Genomic DNA, 25685 nt, shown 5'->3' with positions numbered 1-25685 from the left:
ACTCCACAGAGCCAATCCTTGCTCGAGATTGGATGCTCACTGTGTCAGTCTCAAATGCTTTCTTCTTATTTGGTGCTGTCGACCCTTTCATTGTTTGACCCGCCCACGCTAGCATTTTGGTTTTGACATCAGTAAATTCAAACTCAGCTTTCCATTCAATGGTTTTGCAACCTGTGTTATAGCCCCAGGCCTCTGTGCTAGTACAGTGCCTTGAATATGAAGTAATGTAAGAATTTGGGGGTTCACTGCGAATCTAATGCGGTGACTTTGTCTGTACATGCCATTGAATTAAACAGCGATGTCCCTCGCAAGGTGCACCACATCTGATGCCGACATTTGCCTCCTAATAGCATTATGTACAAGTCTCCCTGTTTTCCATTTTTACAGATTTTTACAGATAAATACAGACAGAAAACATGTCTTTTTTTGTCTGTATTTATTTTTAAATGTGGATAAAAATGGAAATTGGGGTGCTCTTTGAGTAATTCTAAACACTGTTTGCCATGACTGCCTGGCCAATAGATGAGTGGATTGATAGTTAAGGGGGTTGAAAAAGAAAGGAATGTTATTAAAGAGGCTTTAACAGCAGTAGATATGCACAAGGTTGATACTGAAATTTGCATATTTTCATATAGGTGTACTGATTTATCTTCTGCGCGTGTTCACAGCACTGAAACCTGGCAGACATTCAAGCATGAGCGCATATTTATTGGTTTAATAAATCTGGAAATATACTAATTTCAGCTTAATTTTTCCACGACACCCAAAATAAATATGGATAAATACAGACGGAAATGGCAAAAAAATATATACCATAAAACCGGAAGCCCTAATTATATAGTAACCCTGCCCAGTCGGTGCCCCACCGGGGGTAGTTAGATTCAATGGCAGGCCTACTTAGGTGATTGTGCTTTGGTATAGTTTAATTTCTGTAACATTTTGAGAAAATGTGAGTATATTTGGTAGTTAGGCTCTGCAGCTGCGTGAGCCAATTAGAATGCGTAAATATTTTAAAAGGCTGTTATTAGGCGGGGGGGGGGGGGGCGTGACAGAAGGTATTCGAATCGCCACAGCCTGCAGTCCTCATTGACTCAACCTCAGTGGTTCACATTTGTTTTATCTCATCTGCTGGGTGGATAAATTAGGAAATATCTCATTCTCACACAAGTCTCTTTCTCTCCTACCAGTAGGAAACATCTCACTCTCACCCATGTTTGATCGCCTCCAACGTGGTCACATCTCAAGCCTCATACTCTGCTGATTTGCTTCTTCTCACCCCTTCACTCTCCTCTGCCTGTCTCTCCCAACTCACACTGTTTTCTCATTCTCACTCACCTCTCCCATTTTCACACTCACTCTAACATCTGTCATTTTCATCCATGTCTCTCTCGCTCCTTGCCGCTTCTTTCTTTCTCTCCTTCCTTATTCCATAACTTTCAGCTTCTCACCTTTCTCATTCTCAGCCAGCACTCTCTTTCTTTTTTGCCCTTCCGTCTTTCCCACTTCTCTCCTCACCACTCTCTCATTTCCTTCCGCCTCTCTCTTTGTCAAGTCTCTTCCTCGCCCACCTCACTCCTCACTGCTCTCTTATCCACTCCAGCCTCTCTTTCTGCCCTACCTCTTTCTCACACTCCCTTCTCATTCTCACACCTGTCATTATTGCATGCTACTCCTTTTCTCCCCCCTCTACTTTTAATCAAACGATCATAGCCTCCCATTCTGCTATCTCTCTTCTTGTTTCACACGTTTGTTCAAAAATAAAAGGGAACAAATCAGATTAAATCCACATTTCTGTTTTTACCAAATACGCCGCTAACATTGCCGTGATAATCTGTCTCGTGAAGGTGTTTATGTCGTCAGTTCCCGTTTCCACAACTAAAGAGTACAAGGGTTAGAGTGAACAGTGAAGGAGAGAGCGGTGAGAAGGGAATTTGCATTATTACCCACACACTCATATGCCTCTAACACTGATCTGTTTTGTCCTATTTTAGTTCTGGCTGCAGACAGCTTTAGCTGTGCATTCACCAGGGCTGTTGCTTCCCCTATACACAGAGTGTTATGAGATGATGCTACACAGTGTTTTTATTATGTAGAAGACACTGTGATATGTGTACATGTGGTATCAAGGATAGCTCCGAATTACTGGTTCCCCTTGGGTTTCTGACTTCTCTTGATGTGTTGAAGGGGTCTTGAGTTCCTGTGGCATATGGAGAGAGGCTGGTATTCTTGCCATTGTCTGAAGGTCCTGATCTCTGTCACTGCGTTGTTGAGCTGTCGGTGGTTACTCCTCATCCATGTGTTTATGGTGCGGGGACAGTCGTCACGGTTTGCCTTGTAGAGGTCGACCGGGCCATCCATTTTTAAATGAGAAAGGTGTTACCTGCATAGTGACAGATGAGGTTGAATGATTTAATCTGGTCTGATAAGGAGGTTAGTTAGATGTTGAATAATAGAAGGGATATCGTAGACCCCTGAGAGAACCCACCCTATGGGGTTTGAGGAGTTGATGTGAAAGGTGGTAGGTAAACTACACTTTGTCTGTTGTTGAGGTAAGAAGCAGTCAGCTTTAGATCATGAGCTTATGGAGTCTTTTTCACAGTATGTGGTGTTCGACAGCATCAAATGCAACTGATAAATCCAGAAGCAAAGGGACAGCCACTCCGTTCGTGTCTACTGTGAGTTTTGGGTCATCCTAAATGGATATGAATTTCTGAAGCTTTCAGTAAAAGAGCAGGGTGGTCCATGCACTGACTGCAGGAGCCAGAGTGTTACTCGCAGGCCATTGGTTCGAATCCTAGCAAGGCTGATATTTATTGTTTACATTTATAGGTTCCCTGTTACTAATAATTCGTCCTAGCACCCGTTGTCAACAATCGTTTCTAATTATTGTCTTGAATATGTTTTACCTATAATGTTATACCCATGGGACTTTGTTCACACGTTACGAAACACCGTAAATAAATGATTTCAATTATTCTAACATCCAATTTAAAAATACAAATAAATGGAAAAAGCCAGAGATATCTTTTTATGAAAAGCACCTATGATGCTTGCATTTCTAGTATGTTCCAGCAGGTGGCAGGATTGCCACGTGGGAATCCTTTGAGAACGGCAGATTCAGCAGGGGAAAAATCGATTGAGATTAAAAAAATCTCAGATTTCGTAAAAAGAGGAGGAATTGTTTTTTTTTTTCTTGCTCTCTTTTTCCGACCCTGTGGATAAAACGACTGCATAGGACTCGCTCCCACGATACCTGGCACTCGGGCAGGAGGCCAAGGAGAGCCAAGCTCGCCTGCTGGCTGAGGGGACAGACCTGTCACCAGATGAATCGCCTGCTCTGGTCAACTTTGGTAACTAGTATTTTTTCTGGCTGCATAGATGCTCTGACCACACAGAAAGAGACAGCATTTCTGGTTTATCGTTGTTGGAAGAGTCCAGCTGCATAGAGGTGCACGTGCTGTCTGTCATTCAAGCATCTGCCGGGACCAGCCATGCCACCTCACCTGCTGGCATCGCAGCACCTCCGCAGGGCACCCTGGGCTTAGCCTGGCACCGACGGACCTTCCCATGAAAACGCCATGGGCAGCCTGGATCTCGCGTCTTGAGCCGGACCCGGCGTCGAGGGCATCTGGCGCGAGGGACCCGCAAGAGTCCCCATGGTTGGGACAGGTCTGCAGCTTCCTTTATTTCTGCAGGGGGCTTCTCAGCGCTTTTCAGATGCCATTTTCGGACGAAGGGCAGAGTCTCCAGGGGGTGTACAAGTCAACGGCCCACAGGGACCTGCAGCCCGCCGGCGATGGTGGTCTCAAGATGTGTGGGGAGTGCTACACCAACCAGACCTTCGTGTACGACGATGGGAGCACGCAGAAGTACGCCGCCGCCAGGTAGGTCCCAGCCACCTGAGCTTATGCGCCAACCCTGTGAATTCAAGTTGCCATCTTTCATCCTTCCGAGGTCGATAGCACAATTACCACTAAACTGGGTAAAATATCTGAAAGCAACGCTTTCAGGCGTCAGTGGTAAAGTAATGTATAACTTAACTTACAATTTCGAAGGTGTTGTCAATGGTGGTGTTTTAACTTGCTTTGATTTTATTATCTATATCTGATACTGTTTTAATTATGTTATAATGCTTTAAGCTCCGGGTAGCTAAATTCGATTTTACGCTATAAAAGCAAATTCATGCAAATACCTATATTACCTGGTATTATTATTACAATTATTATTATTTTCATTATTGGCAGACGTCGTTGCAGCGTTAGTATTGGTAGCTTGCAGAGCCCACACTTCTGTGTATTTAACAATTCTGTGCATGCCTATAGAAAGAACCCTGGTCTGGTTATCGCTGAATGAACCACGCATGGAGAGCAGTCTGCGATCTAGAGTCTTAACTGGTCTTTTCTTGTCAATTCCATTTTAAAAATGCGAAGACATGGTCTTAAACTCCTAGAAGCGCTCGTCACTCATTAATGGACAATTTCCGGTTTTTGTTTCATGGCTACGGTAATCTCCATTGTTCGAGTGCTCTGTATTGCCAAATAAGTGAACTGGGGTGCATGGGATAACGAGTTATGCCCAGGAGAACAGGGTTCGCTCCAAGTGGAGAAGCCAGGATTGGAACGCAGGTGTCTTGATTCCAAAGTCCGTCATTTAGCGCGAGGCCCACATATGATCTTCGGCTCGCCACTTATGCACCAGAGGTAGCAAGATTCGTGTTTTGTAGGTTCCTGCAAAAAACCGGACTTGCCCACTGTGCTGTAGGTAGATATGTGAAGAGTTTCACATGGATGACGATATTGGCGTTTAAAGGCCTTTGCAGCCGGCTGTTCTGTCTGTCTATACTCTATACTGGTGTTTCTGTTCAGTACTTTTCACACATGGTTTTCTGACAGTGCTTAATGACAAACTTCTCTCCATCCTTTGCCAAATGAAGAAGCCAGAGGGAGATCATTGATGTGTCGAGGGTCACGCAGTTTGGTCAAGTGGAGGCGCCGTGATTACAGTCCTTCTTTACCTTTAGTTATACCAGGGATATGTCGCCAGAGCACTTCGCCGTACCTTGCCACTTGCCCCTGACGTCTTCCCCGGGCGAGCAGCTCTTTCCCCACATATTGAGTCACTTAAATGGAAATTGAATTCAAATGGGTTAAAACTTAGAGGGTCGGGTTGGCACTGACCACTAGGTCGCCAAGACACCATGTTGCCAGGCCTGGGCTTTGCAAATCCTTCTCACTGGTTAAGGCCAGAGTGAAAGTAGAGTATTTTGTGGCATTTGTGCTTAAAGCTGACATAGTAATCTTGTTTGTCTAGATGCCTCTCTCTCACGTCTCATTTAACTTACTCGTATAGCGCTATATAAACCAAGGGTCTTCTTGCTGCTAAGTGCTTAGGAGCAGGAACTATACCAATAGGAAATTGGGCTTTGAGTTTAATAATAATTTTGGGCAGTTTTCATTGACTGTTTATTGTCTGGTCGAAAAATCTATCTATCTATCTATCTATCTATCTATCTATCTATCTATCTATCTATCTATCTATCTATCTATCTATCTATCTATCTATCTATCTATCTATCTATCTATCTATCTATCTATCTATCTATCTATCTATCTATCTATCTATCTATCTATCTATCTATCTATCTATCTATCTATCTATCTATCTCTCTATCTCCGTCCATCCGTAGTTCTTCTAAATGTTTATCCATCACATAGTTACTTGTAACTAAACATATCTGAGAGTTTGATGCACGCTCGAGATGATGGGGGCGCTTGCACCTGGTCTGTTTAACCCTCTCCACACTGTGCACACAGTGGTGTGTCGCATTTGGGACGAACGATATGACAACGCAATGATCACCGCTTGACAATATTATAAATTGGCGACACGTCACTCCTATGGGGGGTGGAGGGGGCTGGCACGGTAGGCGCTTCGTTAGTGCTGATAGTGCGGCGTTGTGGGCATAGCGCTTATAACAGGGGGTGCAGTTCACGCGACAGCGGAAGTAATGCAAGTATGGAGGAACAGTTTTAATTTCCAGCACCGTGCCCTTTGCCCTTCGAGGTTGCACCCCCCCCCCCTCCGCTCTAGCCTTGCCATCTTCCTCTCTTCCCTCTCCTGCACCTAGACTCAGCCCTCACGCCTCGCAGCCACCATCCCCTCTGCTCTGAGCACTTCCACGTCGTGACTGGCTGTGTCCCCGCCCACTCCTCACCACCCCTTCTTTAGGAAATAGACTCTGACAGACGCCTTCTTAAAGACCAGTAAACAGAGGCCAACCAGCCCTGAACCTGGGCGTAGGGGTGGGGGCAGGCGTAACACAGGCCCCCGCAGCCCCCGCGGTGCGGGGGGCCCCAGCTGCAGGGGGCCCCCTCATCACAGAACTCAGGCCTCAGAGCTATACGGACGAATCTCTGCGCGCACTGGCACTGTTTGCACACACCTCTCTTGCTGAAACCCGTCCGTTTCCCTGGCTAGTTTGCGGAATTGCGAAGATGAGCGACTGACTAAGGTGGTGAAGCCATCCATGGACTCTTTATTTGTGATATGTTTGTGGTTACATGAGGCTGAGGGGTCGGCTCAAGTTACAAAGAGCGCACATTTCTTTACACACTCACAAAGATAATCTGTCGATGGTCAAGATTCATCATCACATTCAAGCACCTTTTCATCCACTCCTGAATGTACCCGAGGCGCTTGGCTTCACCGCAGGCGCTATGCTCAAACATTCACTGATGTGTCCAAGTTAGGGCTCTGCTAAAGGCTCTGTTGAAGCAAGCTGGGATAAGCATCATTTTGCACAGGTATGAAAATTGGTGTATCTGATAATATTCATATATTCATAATACTGTGCGATTGTTGGGAACCGCTGTACATCCGTGTGCATTACATTGTAAACATGTACAATGTAAACATGTAAAAGACCTTTGAACAGTGCGAGCGCCAGTGTTAATAAATATCTATATTTCTGCTGCTACAAGATAACTATTTCTATCGTTTATCCATGAAGAGCAAACTCGATTAAACATCTCCACAAATTCTGACTCCTACAAGGCAAACAAGGGCTAGCTCAGAGCTCGCAAAGGCGGTCGCGCTTTCCAAGGGCAAGCGCCCGGACTTTGGAATAAGCGACCTCTTCCCCTTAGGCAAGCCACCGACTTGATTGCTGTCAGGCAAGAACCGTAAACCTGGCTGTTCCAAAAACCAATTTAATCCATCTTTTCTTTTTTCCTTTCCTCTGGTTCTTCTTGTTTGCTTTTGTCTTAGCGCCGGGACACTCTTCTGAGTGGCCGTGCGCTCTATAAATCTACTTTAACATAACATATTAAGGCACCAGATTTCAATTTTGAATGACAAGTCTTTATTTTTTTGACAAATCAATAATTATTACATTATTTTTTCATAGATGCAGTACCTTATTTTTTAACGAAGACTACGTTAATTTCTTAAGTAATCGATCTGGTTCCACCATTTTATTGATAGAGATAAGTTTAGGTTATGTGGGACTAATCAGTAGTTGCACATTGGGGGAACCCGTTGCACACCGAACTTAATTACTTGTATTTCTCAATGTAATCCATTCTTGTGGTTTTATTAGGTTGTGCGTGCAGTCTGGGACCGCGCCTCACTTCTTTGCGCGGGATTAGTTCAGCATACCATGTGCAGCCGGTGTGGGCTGCAAACCCATTCGCACAGCAGTAAATAAATGTATTTCCAATTTCCAAAATGTGTCTTAAGTTTTCTTTTATTGTTGAGATTTGCCAACTCGACTTTCTTTTGTGCCAAAAAATGTCCATTAAGCTTCACACAAAATAGTTGTGCCCATCCAAGCCTCTTACCACTTTGCGATAAGACATTCAATTCATGAATCACAGCAAGAGTCTCAATATTCCCAATGCATTTCGGGCTATTTGTGGCGCCCTTCGTCAGGGGAAACTGTTAAGAAATATAAAACCCATATTCATTTTCCAACACTTCTTCACTGAAAAACGTTTAAAGCATAGCCTCCCATACCCTACCCACATCAATCCTTATTAGCATTTAATACACACCCTCTGCTAGTTAGTGCTACAAAGTATGTGTGAAGTCGTTGTGCAGAGCCCCTATGAAAAACAACTAAATTTTATGCAATGACTTCTCCTCTCCTTCCCTGTTTGAAACCAACCCTGTTATTAAACGCCTTGCTGAATCCCCACTAAACAACTGACAATCATTGATGCGTTAGACAAATGTTGAAAATACATACCGTCCCTCACCCCACAGAACATAATTATCAAACTGCTATCTGCCCGTAAACACATGCCATACTCAGAGCCCAGTTGTATTCCCCAAACACTCCCATTTACCTGTGGATCTAAACGCGCTGCGTCTGCTATTCACCATTTCTCAGTAGTCTGATCTGAAAGCCAACCTCTCCTAACGCGCACCATTTAACCTTGCTGACCCATGATGACTAATCAGTAGTTGGCCATGAAGCTATAAAAAGTTGAAACACAAGAGACGAGGGAAAGAAAGGGGGCGAGGCTGTCTCTGACTCCCTCAGAAAACTTTTAATCACACATGACAGAGAAGCAATCATAGAGAATAAAGCGAAGTACTAGCCATAGTAGGTGGGAAAATCTATAAAGATTTTAATACTGCCCTCACACACCCGAGAGTGTCATGCTTCATCATAGGGCCGCATCATACACCCAGGTGCAGACCAACACCTTGGGTGGAGCGCAAATTTTTTAGAGAGGAAAGAAAGGTGGTATATGATGAAGTCAAGTGGTGAGGGTACAGTATAAATGACAAATAGACAGAATAAACACAGCAGTGAAATTCTGACAGTACTGAAACGAGTAGTCTCCTAAAGAAAGGGACCAAAGAAAAGTGCAGAGAAAAGAAAGTATAAAACTGTCTCGAGGTTCACCCTCAATTTTATTCCTGTTAACTTCGGGCAGGGTTAAAATAAATGACATGGGGTATCAAGGGCAGGTAACGACCCCGTAATCCCCACTGCTAAAACCAACATGTTTCTGCCAGTATTCTCTGTGCCCAACAGGGTCACTCTGGCATTCGTCAGGGTATTGGTCCCTTGTTGTCTGGTCTAACCCACTATTTGGGTATATATTACCTTGGTACTCAGGGTGTTGCCCCAGCGTTCCTCTCTAATGGGATTTCCAAGAGGATTTATACATAAGAGTTTACAATTTAGATTCTGAACCCGGAACGGCGGGGGAAGGTGCTCTTGTCGTCACACATACTCCAAAGAGACACTCTCTCTTGTTGCCCCACAGCCGTCCTCCGACGCTATAAAAAGTTGCCCAGTTTTGGGAAAATTTGTTTAGGGTTTAGTAACCTACGTCATGAATTCTCAAGTTTGGTGCCTGTCGGCCCAGCCCCATATGCACTCTATCCAGGTCTATAAGCAACACCTGCTACAATAAAAATGTTCTCTGTAAAATATTCAGGTGCTCTTAGACGATGGGTTTCTGGTAGATCATATATCGAAATCTCGGTGATTGCGGAAGTGGAGAGACGGAAAACACTGAAGAGAAAGGCAAATTGTAAAACAAATCAAAGGAGAAGAGGATGCGTGGCCTGTTGTCGTGCAACTAGGAAACAGGCATCAAAGATAAAGACTGCTGTGCATGATAAGTCTGTGTGGCTGGAACTGAACACCAGGGGTTCGGGAGGTGTTCCAGCAGAGCAGGGGGCTGGGCAGGAGGAGCAACGGGTGTAGGCGCATTAACAGAGGTGACGCCACAGCGAGAGCTGAGCTCCTGAAAATATGGCGTCTTACTTCATTAGACAAGCAGTGGTGCTTACACCCCACCAGGGGTTATGGCAAGATGGTGGTTCTTCAGCCCCAGCAGGGGCAGGTCACAATGTGTGGGGTCCTTATCCCTTCTGGATGCTACAACCATAGGGCTTGCCTACAGGGACCCATGAGGTGCGGACAAGTTCACCTCTTCGGCACTTACTGCGTTTGTGGTTCCAATGACTCATGATAGGTCAGCCCCTAGTCTGTGCCCAATGGTCTGCAGTCTAAAGTCATAGGTCGGGTTCCTTCTGAAGGCTGTTTCGGAGTCTTTGACCCTTAAGTTGTGTCTACTCGCTATGCACCTTTCTCCCGAATCTGTCCCTTCGAGCAGCCCCACGCTTTTAGGAGTGGGCAAACCACTCCTCCACTGGCCTGCTCCGCGTGACCCGAGCAGCCCCACGCACCTGCCTGCCCACATAGCAGTCAAACATAAAATGATAATAACTGAAAGTTATTATCATTTTCTTTTTTTGCTTCTGCACTGCTTGAAAGCAGTGGGGCGGCGCTCCTCCGCCATAGCGAAGGAGTCGCCCCTGCTCACAGCACAGTAACCCTGGTCAGACAGGAGGGGGTCTCTAAAGAGTGCAGGCGGTCCCCTGCCCGAGCTGTGGAGGCCATGGACCTACCCCCCATGCAGATCTGCTGACGGTGCACCAGGTCCCAGCTGTCCCCTTAAGCATGGCCTTCAGGAGTACAGCAGGCAGGACATTCGTCATATTAGCCGAGTCTGGTGGTCTTTGTGTATCATCAGTATCTGTCGTCTATGATGCTACCATAGAGCAAGAGCAAAGACCACAGAATTGATGGGTCCCGTCGCTCTCAACACACACCCACACCCCATTCACATTCGCTGTTTATAATATGGAATTGTACTGTCAAGGAAAAAAACAGAGGTAGACATTTATCAGAGGTTGTAAGGTTACATCAGGTAGAAAAAGGGGCAAGCTCGGCAGGTTGGTGTTCCCAAACGGAGGCCAATATATTGTAAGCTGTAGACCTGTAAGGGCAGCATCATTATAAAAGCACAAAGGCAGATTTGGAGAACAAGATTAAGGTTCCAAGGGGCATATTATCAAGAAACGGCATTAAAATTATCGCCGCATTAGCGGCAGAAAACTGCTGCTAAAGCGGCGATAATGGACTTGATAATATGCTCTTGTGAATCCCAATAGCAGCCCATGTTCTGGTGTCAACATGGGCTTCTATGGGAATTCTCTGCGGCATATTATCAAGCCCATTATCGCCGCTTTAGCGGCAGTTTTCTGCCGCTAAAGCGGCGATAATTTTAACGCCGTGCTTGATAATATGCCCCCAAGTTATGTAGAATTTAGGTGATATTTAGTGCACACAGTAGCGGCTCCTGGAGAGAGCTCTGTGGGTGGCGGGGCAGGGCGGGGGAGGGGTAGGGTGGGGGTTAGTAAACTCTGGCTCCCTGCCGACCGGAGTAATGTAAATAAATGAAACGAATTTCATTGCGCGCGCTGCATCGCCATTTGGCGTTTCAGCAAGCGCAATGAAACTCGTTTTATTTATTTATTTATTTACATTACTCCGGTCGGCCGTGAGCCGAAGTTTACTACCCTTCACCCTGCCCTCCCTCGCCTAGCCCCACCACCCCGCAGCACTCCCTCCAGGAGCCGCTACTGAGTGCACATGGAATTTAAAGCTCAATTTTGAATCAGGGTGAAAGTAAAGTCTGTGCGTTTAGAGCAGACAAGTAAAGGTTCTGTCAATAGAGAATTGTATAGCTCTGTATTGACATTATAATGACTTGCGGTGCTATAGAATTTGAGCGTGATGCATTTTTTTGTAGTTGTATTTATACAGTGCTTCATATTCCTAACAAGGTGCCCAAGGGATTTTGTGGAGCTGCTCTGTGGAGTACCGTAGATGGGGCGTGCATGTTTGTTGTGCGGCCTGTATGGCCAGGTTTGTGATGCCATGCGGCAGGACCAGAGTGGCGCTCTTAATATGTTTTGTTCCTATGCGCCTGCGTGAATTTGAATAATCCCACAGCGCACAGTTCCCAACTGGTGCCCGTGTCTTTTATGGGAGCCTTGTAAGTCGGTTTATTAAGCAGAGGGAGCGAGACACCTTGAGGCACAAGAAGCAATAAAAATAAAGAGCCTCATCTATATGTAAATACCTTTTGGCTGACCTTAGTGGTTGGAGTGTCTAGTAGGATCGGAATTCCCAATCTTTTTAATTTTTACAATAGGAGTTCCCATACTTAAAAAAAAGACCATAACAAATAATGCCAACCTTCGGATCCCTCTTGCTGAGAGGGAAGAGAGGGGGGATTCCCTGATTCGTGAAGCCAAGATAGAGGCAGACATCAAGAGAAAATATAAACCTTCTCGTCAGGGTGCCGGCTATCTGAAATATAAGTAAATGTGCACAGTTGGTTAATTAAAAAATCTAAAGGCTGCCTGGGAGCCAATCTAAGGTTTTTCATTCGGGCAGTCTTTTTGAGGCTTAATGGAAGGGTGTTATCAGCTGTGTTCTGGCGTGTGGCCTGCTAATGGAAACCCTTTGCATTAGGTACACCTTGATCAAATGTTCTTAAAATATATGTTAACACACTTGTTTTAACATGAACACTAACGGCATGATGCACGAAATTTCTATTTTCAAAAAGTGAATGCACATAGCACACTGCCCTTTTGCTTAAGCGAAAAACGACCTATGTACTAATAGTTTGGCTCGCAAACTTCTCAGTTGTACTCGGTCGCAATTAGACCAACCTCATCAAGATTCATGAGGTAGGTTGCAAATTGTGACTCGAATCACTCCGCTGGAGTCAGCAGACACCAATTGTCTGTGATCGCTTTTAAATAAAGTAGACTTTTTTCCTTTTAAATTGCAAGCTGCTTTCCTGAAAAGAAACAAGGCAGCTTTTATAAGGAAAAGTTTAGTTTTTTAAAAAGTTTATTTGAGAGTTGGAAGTGGTCTCCTGAACCACTGCCTACTCTCCCAAATTTTTTTTTGCATTCACGTTTGTGAATGTGTTACCACCCGCACTCTGGAATCAGTAACTTTTAAATGTATTGCAACTAGATTTCAGTCCCAAAACATTGATACATACCATAATGAGTGGCTAATTTAAAGGGGCATTCAAAACATGTCCCTTTCAAATAGTGAATTCTTATGTCTTTATAAACTTATTTTATGATTCAGTAGCCTTTTAGCAAACTGCAAAATGTGTTTTGTACATTAAAAAAAGCAATTTTGCAGTCACAAACCCTGTGATTTTACGAATCGCAGGCTTTGTGACTGCTAAATAGCTTTGTACATTAAACCCAAAACTGTCTTTGCACATTTTGAGGCAGCCTATCTTATACTAAGTATGATAACATTTTAAAATAATGACGTGCATATCTTAAGTGGTTTCAATTGCAGGCTGTGACCTCATAGCACTATAAATACACAACTCCCCTTTTCACCAAACTGGATTCAATTGTATGACTAGTTCCAAACACAAAATCCATAATGTTTGCACAGAGTTCTGCAGTGATAGTATTAACCAACTGAGCTTTCAGTCAGTCAGTCAAAAACATTGGTATTTAGACCATAGGTCATTAAATATATATAAACATACAAACATATCAGTCTTCCATTAAAAACCCATCCTAAGATGTTGTCTATATAACAACCGTATAAAACTCCAATTCAATAAAAAATCTTCAAAAAATATGATCTGTAAAGAAATTATTTAAGTTCCAAATATCATTTATGAAAACAGGTATACATTTCATCAAAGCAATACCGGTACTAAAACTTCAGCTGTACACATTTTTATTTTTTATTTTTAACTTCAAGTATACACTGCCCTATTTCACCTTCTATATCTAATGAGTGCATTTCAATTAACACATCTGCTGCCTGTACACGATTTCTAAACTTAAATTTGAAAAAGATTGGCCATAGACACAGTTTTTGTGCATCAAAAACTTTTAGACAGTCTAGTAAAATGTGCAAAATATCACATTTTGTGCCTTGGTTGCAGGTACACTTCCCTTTGTGGTCTATCATATCCATTTTAATCAATCATTCACATTACATGGGTTAATTCCAATCCATACCTTTAATAGATCTGACCCAAGCCAAGGATTGGGAAGTATATCCATATATGGGAGCTGTTGATCGTTTTGCCATGATTTATTCATAAAACATACAGATCTTTTCCCTACCAAGTATTGTTGATCCTGGTCACATGATATTTCTTTCCCTAATATCCTAAGTTCCTTCTTGCTTATGGCTGGATGAATTTTCTGCTGGCCTACGTCAACTCTCAATTCCCTACAAGCCAAAGCAACCGTTTCCTTAACCCCCTTTGCCCACTTCATTTCACTCTGTAGGATCTCACATTTGCACCAATAGGATACGTTTTGATCCTCTTCACAGCCCAGGCGTTACAAGTATCTTATTAGTGCCATACATACCATTTTCTCCCATGATACTATTCTGGTTTCTATTCGTATTTCCTGGATCGTGGAGGATCTGGGTAGTGACAATACATTTTAACACATTTCCCTGTTTGCAGCATCCCACTTCCTTTTATCACTTGTATATAGCAATTCAGCACCATATAACAACTGTGGAGGTAACATAGCCGCCTAAGCTTTCAGAACTGGTCTATTAGTCTTCAAAGCTGTTATTCCATTTTCTCAGGCCACCGACCGAAGTTCGGGCCCGGATTCCAGGAGCATCCAGGTGTATTTTCCACTTCATAGATTTCTCAAACCAGATTCCTAAGTATTTATTCTACTTAACTATTTCCAGGTTTATTGAGCCTAGGATCCAGCTGAAATTCTTCCTCTTTTTACCAAAACTCAGAATCTTAGTTTTTTCCCAGTTTACTGTTAATTTCTTACGGTTACAGTATTCACCAAACACTTTGAGCTTTCTTAGCAGACCTATCCCTGTTTGGTCCAAAAGCACCAAATCGTCTGCATAAAGTAAGCATGCAGTAAATTTCCCATCTATTTTTAGGCTGGCATCCCGCAACGTTCTCAAAATGGGTGGTAAATCTGCTATGAATAAGGAGAAAAGCAACGGGGCCAAGACACACCCCTGTCTTAAGCCATTTACAATTGAGATCTTCTGTGACAGTGTTCCCCTTGCGTCTGAGCTTCCGTAATATAAGACAATGCATTCTGCATTGATTAATTAAACTGGCCTTTATTTTTTATTTAAGATATGTGTGTTTTATTTTGTATATAGGGGCGAGGCTGGGCTAAAGCCCTTTTAGCCCAATCAGTGTTCTGCATCAGATTTACCAGGTGGTAAAAACGTCCTGGTAAAAAAATCATTTGTTTACCGCACGTTGGAGTTTTTCACTATGACGATAAGCCACGGTCCTGAGCTTCTCAAGCTGATGTCAAGGATAATCTGTAGAACTGGTTTTCTTGCACCCACATTCTACACGTTTCCTCTTTCCTACCCTGAGAATATTTTCCCTACTTTTTTCATATCCAAATTTCGCTAAATTCTAACCTGCAAAATGTGATTCTGTGTCCAAAATGACTGCACTGCTCATAATTCAGATCCGGGTGTAAACACCGGTTTGCGCCCGAGTCCAGCCCGTGCTGCAGGTTTGCAATGAGGCTTCGGTCTCTTCCAGTCTTTGTAACAGAGTTGTAGTATTGACTCCAGAACCACTCATGTATCTTCAGTCTTTGAATCCCTTGTCACCTTGGTGACCTCTAATCTTCCAGGCCACTTCAATGCATTGCTGTGGAAGAAAGTGGTATTACAGCTTAATAATGCATTAATATTTGATTAAGGAACAGAAATACATGCCACTTCCAGCAGCTTTGCACTTTGCTGTGTGTTAATAATGATAGAAACCATGGGCCGTATTTATCAAAGGGTTTTTTATATTCTGTGACTATTGGAAAAGGCTTTATTACATACGTGCCTGTCTTTCCATGGGCTTTTCCCCACTTATGAGCACAGAGCACTAAACCACAGGAGTAACATGGTGACATGATTTCCACACTGGAGGTCTTGTCGAGGATTTGAAGGCCCAGTCTTAACGAAAGCAAGGGGGGCTCCTTTGGTGAAGAGGTCCATCAGGAGTTGTTTCCCAAATATGGTCCGGCAATCGTGAAGTCACGAGTATCCATCTGGAGACGGTAGGAGGCTCATTATTAAAGCAGTTTGCAAGTTTTAGTCAGACTTGCATGCAAAAAGACATTCTTTTCCAACAGCAAAGCTACCTGCGCAGTCCAGGAAAGTCGGTTTCTCATGCTCGTGGCTTACAGGAAAAGCCTTTTTCCTGTGTTTCCTTTGATGGACTTCTTAGTCCTCTTGAGCTGCTTGGCATCACCAAGTCCAGGCCTCTAAACTCTGGTGTCATCTACAGCATCAGCAGAAGGGCACTGTCTGCTTCTCCCTTCCTGGTTGAGGATGGAGAGAAGGTTGTGATCTACAGGGATTCCCAGTACAGATGGATGAATGTTTGGAGAGGTACATTCACATATTGTGCTCCATATATCTAAGTGTCTGTAGGAAGAGGAAGGAGAGTGTTTGCAGGAAAGGTCTGGTCCAATGAGGGGCGGAGAATAACTTGCATAATTCCATGTAGCGCAATCATGCGGAATTGCCTAAAAGTACATGTGATTATACAGAATTAAGTAAGAATAGTACTTATGCATTTGCATTCTTTTTTAGCGCAAAAATGTACCCTAGTGACAAAAATGGATGTAAGGATGCAGTTAGTGCTTAGAATTAGCTATAAATACAACAGAACATAAATAGCAAGTGTGAGCGGCCACTCTCACGTGCTAGATGTGCACTTAGGGTACGCTTTACCCACAATTTACCCCTGGCTTTTAGCGCTAGTTTTGTAGCTCAAAATGCCCCCTTCCACCCTAAATGGACAGAAGAATGCTTTTTGCGTGGCAAAAATAGTGCTAAATGCAATAGAACAAAAACAGCAGCATGAGCAGACACTCATTCTCACAAGAGGTGCTCCTGAAGTGGGATTTTCCCCCCCAAATTACGCCACTGGACATCATCACATTATTTTAAATAATTCCAAGTCAGAGTGCATACTCTTTTCGGGTGATACAGGACTCTCCACTCTTGACTGGTAGCACAAGATTAAAAGAGGTGATGCACAAGTTTCTTCCCTTAAGACTGGTAGCACATGGCCAAAACAGGAAACATGAGGGTCACTTCCTTTATGATTGGTAGTGGCTGAATTTAGGTAACACAAGTCTCTGCTTTCACAACTTGAATTACATGTCACATCAATTGGTCTGAAACCCTTACTTCTGTTTGTGCAAGATCACGTCAGGTAACACTTGTCTCTACATTCATGCATGGGTGTATATGACCACATCAGGTGACTCTGGTCTCTCCATTCACTTCTGCTTGTGCAAGATCACACTAGGTAACACTGGTCTCTAGATTCATGGCTAGTTATGCACGGTCACATCAGGTGACACTGGTATCTCCATTCACTCTTGGTTGTGCATGGTCGCATTAGGTGACAGTGGTCTCTCCGGTCACTCCTGGTTGTGCAAGATTGCATCTGGTTGTGCAAGATCACACCATATGGCACCGGTGATTAGACTTGATCCATCTCCCTCCTACCACACCCGGCAAAGGTCTTAGAGAAACTCACCAACCAATGCCTCACCAACCATCTCAGCAACCCCCAGCTCCTCAATGCCTCGCAGTCTGAATCCAGGCCCAACCACAGTACAGAAACAGCACTCATTGCCACCACAGATAACATCAGCGTGATACTTGACAGAGGAGACACTGCAGACCTCATTCTCTTGGAAATTTCTGCAGCATTTGACACGGTCTCACAGCTCAGGCTCATCAGCTGCCTGCATGAGATTAACATCCAAGGACCCGCTCTACCCTGGATCTGTTCCTTCCTAAAGGAAAGAACACAAGCAGTCAGCCCGGCACCTTACTGCTCAGAAGCTAGCAAACTCATTCACAGAGTCCTTCAAAGTTCATTCCTCAGTCTCACCATCTTTAATGCATATATGCTTTTGGCCAATGCCATCCACGCACTCAAAATCAACATCCTCTCCTACACAGATGACACGCAGCTCATACTCTCCCTCTCAGACAAGACCCCCAACACAAGAAATAAGTCCCCCACCTGCGTGACCGAAATCTCTTACTGAATGAAAGCCAACTGTCTGAAGCTCAACACCGTCAAGACAGAAGTAGTGATCTTTGGGAAAACACCTCACCATGGGACTCCAACTGGTGGCTGGCTGAACTCAGATCAAACCCAGAAACCACACCACAAACCTCAAAATAATCATCAACAGTAAACTGCACATGACTGCACAAGTCAACGCTGGCACTGACCCTAAAGATGCTGAGGAAGATCTTCAAATGGCTCCCAAGCAACACAAGGAAAGCTGTCACCCACGTCCTAGTCACCAGCAAATTGTATTATGAGAACACCCTCTATGCCGGGATCACCAAGCTACTCACTAGACGACTACAGACTATCCAGAACTCGGCAGCCAGACTAATCCTCAACCTTCCTGACAGAAATCACAGTACACCACACCTCAGGAACCCACACTGACTTCCAATACACAAAAGAGCTCAATTCAAGCTCCTCACACACACATTCAGGGCACTCCACAACTCAGGCCCACCTACCTGAACAGCCACATTTCCTTCCACTAACCATCCTGACACCTCAGTTTCACAGGAGTCCTACTCGCCAACATACCACGCATACACAGAACCAGATCAGGACGACGTGCATTCTCTTACATCACTCCTCAAGTGGGGAATAACCTCCCTCTCCACATAAGAGCCTCCTCCTCTCTTCTAGAAATTCATAAGAAGCTGAACACCTGGCTTTTTAATCAACTTATCACAGGTAGGGCTGGGCACATACACCTACTCAGCGCCAGCATAACCTTACAGGTGATAGTGTGCTTTACAAATACACATAACATAACATGACATGACATAGCATAACATAACATATTCTCTCCATTTATACCTGATTGTTCAAGATCAGATCAGGAGACATTGTTCTCCCCAGGCACTCCTGGTTGTGCAAAATAACATCAGGTGACACTGGTCTCTCCATTCATGCCTGGTTGTGCATGGTCACATCAGGTGTCACTGGTTTCTCCATTGACACCTGGTTATGCATGGTTGCAGCAGGTGACACTGGTCTCTTCATTCATGCTTAATTGTGCATGGTCACATCAGGTGACACTGGTCTCTCCATTCACGCCTGGTTGTGCATGGTCACATCAGGTGACACTGGTCTCTCCGTTCACACTTAATTGTGCATGGTCACATCAGGGGACCCTGGTCTCTCCATTCACACTTAATTGTGTATGGTCACATCAGGTGACACTGGTCTCTCCATTCACGCTTAATTGTGCATGGTCACATCAGGTGACACTGGTCTCTACATTCACGCCTGGTTGTGCATGGTCGCATCAGGTGGCAATGGTCTCTCCATTCACACTTAATTGTGCATGGTCACATCAGGTGACCCTGGTCTCTCCATTCACACTTAATTGTGCATGGTCACATCAGGTGACACTGGTCTCTCCATTTAAGACTGGTTGTACATTGTCGCAGCAGGTGGCAACGGTCTCTCCATTCCCACCTGTTTGTGGGTGGTCGCAGCAGGTGACACCGGTTTCTCAATTCACGCTTAATTGTGCATGGTCACATCAGGTGACACTGGCCTCTCCATTCACACTTAATTGTGCATGGTCACATCAGGTGACCCTGGTCTCTCCATTCACACTTAATTGTGTATGGTCACATCAGGTGACACTGGTCTCTCCATTCACGCTTAATTGTGCATGGTCACATCAGGTGACACTGGTCTCTACATTCACACCTGGTTGTGCATGGTCGCATCAGGTGGCAATGGTCTCTCCATTCCCACCTGGTTGTGCGTGGTCACAGCAGGGGACACCAGTTTCTCCATTAACGCCTGGTTGTGCATGATCACATCAGGTGACACTGGTCTCTCCATTCGCTCCTGGTTGTGTATGATCACAGCTGGTGACACTGGTCTCTATATTCACGCCTTGTTGTGCTTGGTGCAGCAGGTGGCACCGGCCTTCACATTTACACCTGATTGTGCGTTGTGACTCTGGTCTCACCATTCATGCCTGGTTGTGCATGATCACAGCTGGTAACACTGGTCTCTCCAGTCACACATGGTTGTGCAGTGTCACATCAGGTGACACAAGTCTCTCCATTCGCACATGATTGTGCATGGTCACAGCAGGTGACACTGGTCTCTCCATTCATGCCTGGTTGTGCATGGTTACACTGATCTCTCCATTCATGCCTGGCTATGCACCGTCACATCAGGTGACACTGGTCTCTCCATTCACATTTGATTTTGCATGATCACAGCAGGTGACACTGGTCTCGCCATTCACGCCTGGTTGTGCATGATCACAGCTGGTGACAGTGGTCTCTCCATTCACACTTGATTGTGCATGGTCACATCAGGTGACACTGGTCTCTCCATTCACGCCTGGTTGTACATGGTCACATCAGGTAACACGGGTCTCTCCATTCATGCCTGGCTGTGCAGTGTCACATCAGGTGACACTAGTCTCTCCATTCACAACTGGTTGTGCATGGTCACAGCAGGTGACTATGGTCTCTCCAGTCATGCCTTGTTGTGTATGATCACAGCTGGTGACACTGGTCCCTATATTCACACCTTGTTGTGCTTGGTGCAGCAGGTGGCACTGGCCTCCACATTTACGCCTGGTTGTGTGTTGTAACTCTGGTCTCTCCATTCACACCTGGTTGTGCATGGCTTCATCAGGTGATTTCAGGTCCCCCGTTCACTCCTGGCTGCCCATGGTCAGATCGGATAACCTAGAACCTACTAGGGGAAAGGAAATGTCACCTGCTGTGTCACATCACAAGGCAGCCATTTTATACCTCGAGAAATGAAAGCTTGTGAAGTTGCCAAGCTCTTCATGAAAGACAAAAGGAGAAAAGTGAAGAAAATGTGTGTGACGGTACTAAAGAAATAAAGAGGAACTGAAGAGATGCTGTGTTTGTGTTCGAGATAGCTGAGGAAATGAACATTAATTCAGCACACACTGGTGCATATTTATCATTATGTGGCACAGCGCAGCAAGCCACCTTGCTGCCCTGTATGGCAAGGAGAGGGCAGGAATGCACCGTATTTAACATTATACGGTGCATTCCTGCCTTTTCCCAGCACTGGCGCACAATGTGCTGCCTAGCGCCAAAGCAGGCACTCTCGCACCATGGTGCAAGGGTGCCTGCATCGTAATCAGGATTGTTTTTGTGCAGGAAGGTTTCCCTTCCTGCACAAATCCAATCCTCTTAGGCATTTTACTCTTTCAATGTGTGCTGCGGAAAGCAGCACACATAGAAAGAGGAAAAAACAAAGAGAAGTTCCCCCTCGTGGTGCCTCCCCATGGTACCATTTTGGTACATTCCCCGGTTTACCAGTAATGTTAAATCTGGGAATGTGTGAAAATCTGTGGGTGAATGTATGGGAACACCCATGCCCACCCGTGGAACGCCTCCCTGGGGCAGAGTAACACAACGCAGTGATTGGCGCTGCATTACTTCAATCAAGCCGCTCGGGGCCAAGCAAGGTGGGGCATGATAAATCGCACTTAAGGGTTGCGTCGAGCTTGCTCCCCGTTGTGTGATGCAAAAGCAGCACTTCCCATTGATAAATAAGACCCATCATATTTACGTAAATTGAAGTGTTTAATTAAATGGCCATTAATATGGTGTGTAATACGAACTGAAGCATCCTCAGCCACTCCTTTCCAGGATACACTCCCACAATCAGGAATGCACTCCAGACGCACGAAAAGTCACCCCAATATTTCTTTTGTTTAAAAGATCTAAAAACGCATCCATTAAGCAATTCCCATAACTCTCCTTAACACTGTTCCTGACAGTGGGTAATTTGTAAAAAACGTAAATGCTGGGGCTCTCATCAGGAGGCAGCTTGCACAAGCCCATTTCTCCTGTTCGCGCCGCTGAAAACAGAACCATCTACTAATCATGAAAGAGGGGAGAGAATGTGCCGTATTGGCCAAAGGTGCCGAATTTGCAGTTGGGGACCAGGTTTGAGTCTCAGCATTGGCTCAACATCCTATGGGGCATATTACCAAGCCAGGCGATAAAATTATCGCCGCTTTAGCGGCAGAAAACTGCCGCTAAAACGGCGATAATGGGCTTGATAATATGCTCTATGGAATTCCAATTGAAGCTCAGGTTAGATGTCCTTCACATTTAACATGGACTTCAATTGGAATTCCATAGAGCATATTATCAAGCCCATTATCGCCGTTTTAGCGGCAGTTTTCTGTCGCTAAAGCAGCGATAATTTTATCGCCTGGCTTGATAATATGCCCCTATGATTCTAGGCAAATCACTTAACCACCCTGTAAATGAATATGTCCTTAACTGATGCTCATGAAAAGCGCTGGTGTTGATGATTAAGTGCTAGGGCTGAGCACCGGAAACCACTGTTAAATGGTAGCGGCAGTTTCAGTCGATAACCTTTCAAGTATTTGCCCGGCGGTAATCGCCTCTCATACCACTCGATAATTTACCAATAAAAGAGGCAGGCGCCGGAGACTGGAAGGCAGGAAACAAAGTTTTATTCCGTCGGAGCAGAACACATCAGATCAGACAGCAAGGTATCGTCACGAGGTGCTCTAACTGCATCTCTGAGACCTGGTCTCTTATACACAGGTTTATTGCTTTATTACACATAGTACATTCTTGAGATTCCCTTGATGTATGGGGGAATATCCCCTGAAGCCCCGGTTCAGATCCGATCCCACACATAGATACAGTAGAAGTTCCCACCCCACCCACAGTAGGAGATGGCTATTGCGCAGCAGGGTATTCCGCCAATTCCTGGGGGGTGTGTGTGACCGGTCGGGTCTCAGGGAGTAGGGGCTTTGATCTACTGTAATCCCTTTGATGTGGGGTGTTTCCCTTACAGTAGGGGCAATAAACTGCATCCGCAGGGCTAGGTGATGGCCTGGGACCAGTTCAGACAATGGGGCGCAGAGGAAGGGGGTTATCAAAGGAGAGGCATGACCATGTATGGGATGTCGGTCGGATGTGGTTCCGTAGCAGGGTCGCGCAGAAGGAGAGGGTTTATGGCCTGTATGAGAGAGCGGGGGTGGCCAGCGCGCGGGGGATGCTCGCAGCGCCAGGGGAAAGCGCTGGCGATCGAGAGTGAGCGGGGAGAGAGAGTGGGGTGCCTAAAATGGCGGCCGTGCATTCGCTATGCGTGGCGCTGGGGAGAGGCAAGATGGCGCAGATAATGTTCAGTTTGCACGCTAAATTTCCACACCACCTGGTTCCCGAACCCCTTATATCTTGCAAACATTTACCTCCATAATTATATCGCGAATCCTTATTTTACTGACTGCACACGTGTACTTGTCCAACAATGGTGATCGAGTCTACTTTCTTACTGTATTTTTAAATATGTACAATGCTCTGTTTTGCTCCGACATTGTATTTTCCAATTTGCACAACAGTTTGACATTCCTCTGGAGCTCTGAATGAGCCTCTATAAAACTGTACAAAATGGAAAAATGGTACGCATTTTGTAAGCTTGCAAGAATCAGAAATTGAGTAAAAGCTGCACGGATACTCATTTATGGCTTGCAGGTTCTTAAGATACCCCTCTGTTGCCTTTGAGTGTGCCCCTGTTTTGCATACTTGAGGACAGCCTTGGATCTGCTGCTGTTCAAAATGTTGAAAGTTGCTAATGTCACTCAATCTTCTTCTACTTTAGTTGTCTTGCACTGTCTTGTCAGGTGCCACAGCGGTCTCCCCCTTTCACTACCGGCCAATACACGAGGTGACGTAGCGGTCTCTCTCATCCAGTACTCGAGCTGACGCAGGGGTCCCCTCCCTTCCAGTACATGAGGTGACACTGGGGTCTCTATCTTCCAGTACAGCGTTGTGTGCTATCACATCAGATGATACGGGTCTCCCCCTTACACTAAATGCCAGTGCATGCAGTGGCTCAGGGGTCTCTTCCTTCTAGTACAGGGCTGCATGCTGTCACATCAGATGATACGGGTCTCCCCCTTACACTAAATGCCAGTGCATGCAGTGGCTCAGGGGTCTCTTCCTTCTAGTACAGGGCTGCATGCTGTCACATCAGATGATACGAGGTCTCCCCCTTTCACTACTGGCCAGTGCACAAGGTGACACAGTCTTGTCTGCATTCTAGTACAGGGCTGTTGGAAGGTGGAACGTTTATTAGTAGATGCTGGTAGCTACCTACAGTTAGTAATAGGACCATAATCACAAATAGGGTCCAGTCATGTCTCAATAAGTTAATACTTGCTCAACCCTTGGTAGTCAGGCTTAACTTAGGAGACAGGTGTGTAAAGCATTTAATATCACCAGAACAGTAAATAACTCAAAGACACAACACAATAAAAATCCAGCACCAATTTAAAAAAATAGAAATATTTTTATCTTTAAAATGACACCAAATTGACATGAATCCAATATAGGGAATCGGAGATATGAATTTGAAAGTTTAAATTAAAAAAATGCACCTTCTGGTGCCAAAATGTGTAAAGGACCAACTGCGGCTATCTGGTCACACTGGACTGGGACAAAGTCAAAGCTTCAGGCTGACTGCGATGGGGCACGAGACGGATATGATGGGCGGTTGGGCTAGGTCAAGTTTTTACCGTCTGACGTAATTACTTTTTTGGAGCTTTTTCTCTCAACGTCAACTGAGCAGGTCGTTGGATCTGGATTTCGAGTCTGCGATGGCGTCCTACTGCTGTGAGTTGCTCTGGTGAGCCCTGGAGGTCTTGGTCTTCGTCGTTGATGGCAAAGAGCTCTGGAGCTTTCTGCAGGACAAACCAGTGCAGTCAGGCCAAGTCACAGTTTCAAGTCACCGGCTTGACTCTTGGCATCGATGTCAGTCTTTTTCTGGAGCTTCTTCACAAAAGTTGGCAAAAAGTTCTTATAATTTCAGATCTTCTCCTGAAAGGTTCCTTGAGGGTCAGAAAGGGTCCAATAGCACAAGGCAAGGCTTCAGAAGCTCTGGTTTGCCTCTTGCGGTCTGGAACTCCAACTCCCACAATGCACCTGGTTAATCCAGGAAAATCCAGGTGAAGCTGGTTAGCTGGAGTTGTACTTGTAGTAGATGTTGCAGATAGCTTCTTCTACCTGTTGCTGCTCAGGGAGTCCACTCCTTATCCTTAAAGACAGGCAAAGTCCTTCTTGTGCGGAGCCTTTAGAGTGCAGCGGGTGCAGTCCTTCTGAGTGCAGTCCTCTGTTGTGCAGTCCAAGGATCCGGCAGGGCAGTCCTTCTCCTCCACATGTTTCAGGCAAGGATCCGAGGGGCTCCTGCAAATCTCACATATTTATTTCCCATTCTGGGCTGTCAAGAGGGCAGGACGCCCCAACCTATGGGTTTCAAGTTGCCACCCTCTGCCATGACAACTTCCTGGGAAGTGTGGTAATTTTTTGCACCAGAATGCTCATTTCTCCAAAAACTTAAATGGAGAATCTATCCTTGGAGTGCAGGTCTGACTAACCCAAATCCAAGGTCTGGCTAACTTTTCTCTACACTTCCCTTTCAGCCCCTCTCCTAATCTATTTAGAGGGGTTCCCATCCACCTGGAGATCAAGGAAGTGGGGGCTGGCCTGGGTCCTGTGACATCTGTGGCTCTACCCTTGAGGTCTAGTTTGTCTCCCTGGCCCCCTTCCTGCCCCTGCCTTCTCCAGAAAGAAAATCTCCTTCCACCAGTCCCCGGCCTCTTAACACCTACTCAGGACACAGCTTGGCTCAGGCTGTCGGAGGCTGGCCAATCAGAAGAGGCTGCTACAGGGCTATTTT

The 25685-nt window shown here is 45.2% G+C and overlaps 1 protein-coding gene across 2 annotated transcripts in view; it reads left to right on the top strand.

Moving 5' to 3' along the window:
* The first annotated feature begins 3567 nt into the window (after positions 1 to 3567).
* KCNT1 (potassium sodium-activated channel subfamily T member 1) overlaps positions 3568 to 25685 on the top strand; it is a 1722207-nt gene continuing 1700089 nt past the window's right edge. Inside the window, exon 1 of one of the 2 annotated variants that reach the window (XM_085613491.1) lies at positions 3568 to 3884. In XM_085613491.1, the coding sequence (XP_085469617.1) occupies positions 3568 to 3884 (317 nt within the window). The remainder of the gene's footprint in view (positions 3885 to 25685) is intronic. The other variant, XM_085613497.1, reaches the window with a different exon arrangement.

This window comes from Triturus cristatus, chromosome 1_2, assembly GCF_964204655.1.
Source record: "Triturus cristatus chromosome 1_2, aTriCri1.1, whole genome shotgun sequence".
NCBI lineage: Eukaryota > Metazoa > Chordata > Amphibia > Caudata > Salamandridae > Triturus > Triturus cristatus.
This window is presented reverse-complemented; position numbering and strand designations above follow the sequence as displayed.